We start from the raw sequence: 7,650 nt of genomic DNA, 5'->3' as shown, positions 1-7,650 counted from the left end.
TGACTTTAAATTACAAAAATAAAGAAACCTTATATGTTATATTTTTTAAAAAAAAATGATTTAAAATACAAAAATGAGGACACCTTATATGTTATATTTTTATTATATGTTAGATTTTTTTCTTATATGTTATATTTTGAATTTTTAAAACGACATTAAATTACAAAAATGTAAGTTTTCCTTAAGTATATGACTAAAAACATTAAAATGACATGTATCAATTCGATGGTTGATTTGAAAGCTTTCAAAACCATAAGGAAGATATAAGTCAAAATAATTCAACTGTGAAAACAATAGTGTTCACTTTTTTCAAGAATGTGTTCGATGGAAAAAATAAAGTTTTTATGTTATAATTTGTTTAGTGTCCAATCCGATCAACCCATGATGTATTAATTATAGTTTTGTTCCATTATTTTTAATAAAATTGATCCAATCCATCAGAAAGAAATTATATAATAACAACAAAAAATATTTTATATATATAAATAAAATAATCAAATATATAAAAGAAACTATTGATAATATATACAAATAAACTCACCCTGCGCAAGGCGCAGGTCTTATCCTAGTATAAAGAAAAAAACCCAACTATATTGGGATTATATATAGATTAATGAATTATGTGTTTTAGTCTCCAGAGTGTGTGACTTTATGCTTTATTTTAGAATTCGAATGTATGCAATATTTATTTGGCTTTGTGTGAATTGAAACCGTCGCCAAACAGTACAAAGCAAGGCTATAAAATGAATTGATTACTCTCTAAGCCACTTTTCGACTTATCTTTACATTCAGAGCCACTTCTTACATGTGAGGTACTTTATTGTGGGCCAGCAATAAACTGTGGACAACTTTGCCCTTAACAGATATTTGATGCGTGGACGGATGATGTGTGGACGGGTGATGCGTGGACGTAGAATGTAAAAATTCCATAAGTTTCATCAGAGCAAACTCCACAATAGCTGAGATTAATGTCACAACTCCAACAACAATGTTTGTCTGTGGACATGAATGGAGATTTTGATTATGTTGTGGATATGAACACTAACATAACCCTGAATAAAGAACAAGAGAGATCTCTTAAATTTGTGGATAGAAAATTGAAGCTTGATGTGGTGGATAGAGTAGTAACTTAAACACTAAACATTGATTAAAAAAACGTAACATATTGAAAGGCTATGATATGGATGTCAATGTGTCCACAATATCAAAGATGAACAAATTAATAACTTCAAACCAATTACGACCACATACATGTCTAGGGAAAAAAACAAGCTTGAGTGATGAAAACAAAGCTAAACAAACCAAAAAGTTAAAACGAGTCAGCTCCTCTTCCAAAACCATCGGTCAAAACGAGTCAGCTTCTCTTCCCGGTGAGCCACACCATTGATTCCAAGCTCAACATCGTCGTGGATGAGCTCGGTGAAGTTGCATTGGTTCGAGCTCGTCACAATCCTCCACCATGAGATATGTAGTATGCTAAATTATGATTTTTAATCATAATTTTACTCATTCACAAATAGTCGTCCATATTTACTCATCCATGTTTACCCGTCCACACTATCTTCCCACACTCATCCACATGTGTCTTTCCATGCTTATATTCTACATGTAGTTATCTACGGTCTTCAAACATCTACATATCACTCATCCATAACACAATCATTGAATACGTGTACAAGTAGATATTTTAAAATATAACAAAAAAATATATCAAAGTAGATATCAAATTATAGAGAATAAAAAAACATAATTTACTATATCAACAAAATTTGTTATATGTATTTTTAATTTAAAAATAAGCAAAAACAAATTATTAAAAAGTTAAATAATAATAAAGAAACAAACTTTATCTTTTCTCTAGTCTAAAAAAGATATAATTTTCTTTTCATTAAGGGTAAATCTGTATATTCTTTCTGTAAGTCCCATGAAAAAATATCTTACAAGTGCATTGTGGCCTTGGATGTAATTAAAAAGTGATAAAGTGTCTGTTGATGTAAAAAATTCGGATATCAATACATGGATAATGAATCATAATATTTTAGTGAGGCCAGTCAACAATCCCTATCGTCTTTGCCCAAAAGAGAAAACAGGTGAATCCGACAGGAAACCTGGTCGAAACTGATATCTTCCTAAAAGATTTCTTTTGTTGACATCTTTTTAAAAGTATTTTTTTTATGACGTAAAAGCCATATAGGATTTTTCTTTACAGATAATCAATAAGTTATGGGAATTTTGTTAATTAGAGACAACTGATCTCACTTATCGTATTCTTAGAACAAAACCTATTTTGTCACTTTTGGACATTGAGCATTCTTTCAATTTATAAAAATTCAAATCAATATATTAAGAACCTAAAAGTTAAAAAAAATACAAAACATGATATTAACATGCATGTAATTAAATTTAGGAAAATTAATATTGTGATGAATTTATTTTGGGAAGATCTGATCTACCATGTACGACAGACATAAAATTGAGAATCCATTAAGAACACAATAATGTATTAGATTTATAATACATAATATGTCAAATATATATATCCATCTACTACGGAAAAAATACTGAATCCGAGATACCTCAGGTGGCCTAACGGCAGTACTGAAGGGATTCTCACACACGACTGCCAGAGGTCGCGGGTTCGACACTCTGTCGGCGGGGTGGTACTGAAACCTCTCCAAAAAAATCCTAAGGGGTTTTCCTGGATGCGGAGCTTTTTGGGGTGGGGTCAGTCACTATAAAAAGTTTACCCACAACAGTTTTAACCAAGCGTAGCTTGGTGGTAAAGGAGGTACAGTTGTACTGCCCGCCACCCGGGTTCGAGCCTTGGCCACAACGGATTTAACATCCCTTCCGTTGGGGCGCTGAACCCCTTCCGGGGATAGTTGGGAATGTGGCTTTCCAGAGTTATAAAAAAAAAAAAAAATACTGGATCCTCCATTCTTTCTATATTTTGAAATGTAGATATTGTGGATTCAACTCTTTGCGAACGATGGGTAAACAGGAGAGCATTACTTTTTGGAAATCATTAGTTAACAACGATACATATATTTAACTGATAATACATCAAACTCGAGATTAATCACCATAATAACAACATCAAAGCATATTACAACACAACATCAATATAATGATTTTAAAGAAACCATACAAGAGCCCCATTTATTATAACATCATACGAAGTCGCGCGCCCACACACACACACCAAGGCAGCCATATATGACGGTGGGGAATCTGGTGATGATGGTTGGGAACGGATTTAGGATTTGATAACGTGGTGGTCCATGTCCGCAGCGAGGCTCTTGACGAACTTCATGTAGTTGATGGGCTCAGGCGAGTCATCGGTTCGCTTCTCCCATATCATAGTGATCTTGCAGACTATATCACTAGGCGACTTTTGAATGAACTGAAAGATGACGTCATAGACTTTAAGCTGCTCCATCACGTGACCTTCGAGCCCTCTGAGCGTTACCGCCATATTCTCATCGTCATTCTCTCTCCTCTCCTTGAACACCTCCTGTTTCCCATCTTCATAGATATACAATTGTACATACATATGTTCATGTTCTAAGTCAGCACCAAATCAATAGCACCATATATATGTTTGGACAATTCAGTCGCATAAAAATAAATGTATTGTTACCGCATGTGTAGTTCCAAATCTTGATGGAGCCATGAGAGTCCCATTCACCATCGTGGACGGTGACACCTTGAATGTGGTGGCCAATGGCGTCGGGGAAGAGATGGTTCTCAGTCTTCCACCGCTTGTAGTGTTTCTCCGCCGATCCTTTCAAAGGAACCTCCGTCACGTATGTTCCTGACGTCGCCATCTCTGATTTTTCTTCTTTGGGTATTGAGTGAAGTTTGTTTTTTTTTTCTTTGGCTGATGAATGAATGATTTTGCTTGTGTTCTTCTTCGTTTATATAGAGAGGGTCACGGTTAATTTAAACGTAAATACATGTTTTCTTTCATTTGACGAAAAGAGTTGATGGCCGTGCATATTATTCAGGAGTAAGTGTAAATGTATTCTGCGTAAAAAAGTTAAAAGTAGTATTGTCACGTAATTCACGTTTACGAAGTCCTTATCATGTTAATAATTAGGTTTGACAAAATGCAATAATGCATACCATATGACGAGTATCACCGTCATTCATATTAAAAAAATATTGCATTTTAAATGACCATTGTTTAGGTGTTGTTTATTTTACAATTTGAACGTATAAATATATATTTGGATTTCAGGTACGCGTTCATTGAAATTTGAAACCGTCGCCAAAGAGTATATTACAAGGCTAGAATATCATAATCAATTCAAGCCATGGAATGAATCATAATATTTTAGTGAGGCTAGTAAAAAATCACTATCGTCTTTTCCCAAAAGAGAAAATAGGTGAATCCGACAGGAAAACTGGCTGAAACTGACATCTTCTTAAAATATTTTTTCATCTTCTTAAAATATTTTTGTTTTCTTTTCTGGTTAACATCTTTTAAAAATTAAAAGTGTTTGTAAACTTAAAAGTCATATATATCGGATTGTCTTTAGAGATAATCAATGGATGCAACTGTATAAAATATTTGTGGGAGAAAACTGTATGAAATAATTCATTCATGTAGATTCTTAAAAAAACTATCATTTATACGGAATTAAAAACAAGTTTCATTCTAATGATGTAATATTGTTATAAAACATGGATGATTAAAACAAATAGTAAATGAAATAAAATAATATGGAATCAATATGGTAAAAACAAACTATACCGAACCAAACCGAAAGAAACAATATGGTTTGGTTTTGGTATATACAATATAAACCGAGTGGATGTGATTTTATAAAAACTGTAGAATTTGGATATAATTCGGTTTATAACTAGTTAAACCGAATAAACCAACATAACCGATCTAAAACAGAAACATATATATATTATATATGGATACATGAAAAGCTATTTGATATATAATTTATTTTTTGTTAATAGCTAATACCATATTCTTACACTAGTAAAGAAGCTCTAATCTGAATACCACTTAAACTATATTCAAATAACAACTCATCGCAGCCTGAGAATTCTTATTCTCTTAGTCTTTTTTTTTACTGTTATTGCTTTCTTTCGCCATCTACCAAACCGAAGAGTAGGTATAGTTTTGATGGACACCAATAAATAGAATCTATTCATAACTTTTCTTATCTATAAATGAACGGAGTTCTCTGTTCAATCAGAGGAAACGTAACTTTGATGAACATTAAGTATGGGAGAGTGTAAAAAATTTCTTTCATGATTGTGTTTTGTTTTTCATTATTTTATTTCAAAATTTGGAACCTTGGTTTTGGATCTAGATTAATTATTTTATTTGATGATAGAAACATTTTATTTATTTTGTTTTTTATTAACATCTGCCATTTTTTTAATAAATGATTGCTTTGAACATATGACTCTAAAATTTATATATTATGACACTAAATAATGGTTTTTGGTTTAAATCCGAAAACCTAAAAAACCAAAAATATTTAACCGAATCGAACCGAAGTAAATATAAATTTAGAATGGTAATTATATTTTACTAACAGAAAAACCAAATAAACTGATCTGAAACCGAACTGTATCCGGACTGAAAGGGCCTAACTGAAATACTATTTTGTATAACTTTCATTATTCTATTCATTTGTATTCTATTTTTTAAATCATTGTATTTCTAAACATGACAACAAATTACAATCTTGTTCTAAAACGAGTCCGCGGAGGCCGATTTCGTGGCACCAACTCGCTCATCGAAATTCCTTTGTGGCGATTATATTACATGCTGCCAACAAATCAAACTAAAAGATAACCTTTTTATCTTTTTGAAGTTTTTTTGGATGTAAATGTTAAAATTTATACCGTTTTTAGGTTAACATTGTTGCAAAGCAACTTATTATAGGACGGAAAATAAAGGAGATAAAGAAATTGCTATTACTGCTTAACTAAATGGTTGGCTACATAATTCAATTACTATATTCGATTGCATAAATATATATACATAATAATTAAATATATTTAAAATTCCTCCCTGCAAATTCTCATATGTTTTCGCTTTTCTAACAATTCGTTAGGTTCACAGATAAACTAACGAGTTTCAATCAAAAATTACAACATCTATAAATTAATACTCGATAAATTAATAATTTTTATAAATTAATAAATTTTGATGGTCCCAACTTGGACTGGTTTAAAATTTAACACAAACCGATAAAATAATAAAATTAATAATTTATATGTATATATAATTTATATGTATATATAATTTATATAAGTAAGAACCTATTATTATATTTTTTGTTTTTAATTCACAATGAAATTATCTTTATATTTTCTTAACACATTATATTTTTAATGAAATTTAGTAATATAATATCTAAACCCCATTTAAATTCTATGCAATATATATTATGTACACCAAATAATATAATACAATTAATATAAATGTCAAATTTTAAAAATAACAATTAATGTTTATACATTAAAATCAAATATAGTTTTTATCTTAGAATAAATATATTTTAAAATAAAAAATCTAAATAAGGAAACTTTTGTAAATTAATATATTTATAAATTATAAAATTTCAAAATCTCAATATTATTAATTTGTAGAGTTTTTACCTGTGCATGTGCTAGTATCATTTTCACTTGAATCTCCAAATGATTTTTTTTTTATTTGTTGTCTGTTGCGAGCCAATTCTTGTAGATTATAATATATTGTTTAAATTCAGATAATTTAGGATTGGTAACCATAATGTTAAAATAAAATATATTTACTGGTGTGATAAGACGTACCAATAAAAATATAAAATAATTATTTTCCTTGTTCACGATGGACATGTAAATAGACAGAAAATCATAAATGTCAAATAATGCAGATCTTTGGGATAGATAGATCAATAAATGAAAGAAACAAGATTATTGGCTGTACGTTTTTCACGCCTTTGATGTCCCATCGATAGAAAATCAAAATAATTCTCTCTCAGTTTGATAATAGATAACGTTCCGGAAGATTGTTTTTGTTTTAAAATAAAAGATGTTTTGATATGTTTATGTTATTTTTAACTTTATTAAAAATTGTGTAGCCAATTAGATATTGCAGTCATTTCTGTAATTGGTTGAATGATTTGTAAATTATATGTTTTAAAATACTTTTTAGAAATTATTTTTTAAAATTTTTGTGCACTACACTCGTAAAAAACAGGGCCATAGCCACGAAAATGCCACGCGTATTTCGTGGCAAAAACGCAAAAGCTACGATCTACCTACGAAATGCTACGAGAAAGAAAAACGTGGCAAATCGTAAACTTACGTAGCAGACGTTGCTACGAAATTGTTACGGATATATTCGTGGCCAGGGTTAGCCACGAAATTGCCACTTAATAATCGTGGGTATGCAATTCGTAGCAAATACTCCTACGTTTTAACTGTGGCTATCGAAATTTATAATATTAATATATCTTAGTCGGCCAGAAAAAAACAAATAAAGTGATTTCCACGAATTTGATCGTAGCAAACCGTGGTAAGCCCACCGAAAAAATTCACACCAATCACATCCTGCACATATGGCAGGGATAAATACAAAAACTGAAGCCACGAAAATCATTCGTGGGAAATTTCGTGGCAGGTTTTTTCAGT

At 30.7% G+C, this 7,650-nt stretch overlaps 1 protein-coding gene across 1 annotated transcript; it reads right to left on the bottom strand.

The window, feature by feature from the left end:
- Positions 1-3,022: 3,022 nt before the first annotated feature.
- On the bottom strand, positions 3,023-3,941 carry LOC106301837 (MLP-like protein 328). Its single transcript, XM_013738318.1, has 2 exons — positions 3,641-3,941; positions 3,023-3,525 (listed from the first exon to the last, which is right to left on the bottom strand). Exons 1-2 carry the CDS (start codon positions 3,825-3,827, stop codon positions 3,257-3,259), a joined length of 456 nt encoding a protein of 151 aa, XP_013593772.1. The 5' UTR covers positions 3,828-3,941; the 3' UTR covers positions 3,023-3,256.
- Positions 3,942-7,650: the final 3,709 nt, after the last annotated feature.

This window comes from Brassica oleracea, chromosome C7, assembly GCF_000695525.1.
Source record: "Brassica oleracea var. oleracea cultivar TO1000 chromosome C7, BOL, whole genome shotgun sequence".
Classification (NCBI taxonomy): domain Eukaryota; kingdom Viridiplantae; phylum Streptophyta; class Magnoliopsida; order Brassicales; family Brassicaceae; genus Brassica; species Brassica oleracea.
This window is presented reverse-complemented; position numbering and strand designations above follow the sequence as displayed.

What these genes read in the sequence shown, in the direction of transcription:
- LOC106301837 (XM_013738318.1), bottom strand. Translation starts at nt 3,827, where the DNA reads ATGGCGACGTCAGGAACATACGTGACGGAGGTTCCTTTGAAAGGATCG. An exon ending in GATTTGGAACTACACATGCG is followed by an intron (nt 3,526 to 3,640) that starts GTAACAATACAT and finishes ATATCTATGAAG; the next exon opens with ATGGGAAACAGGAGGTGTTC.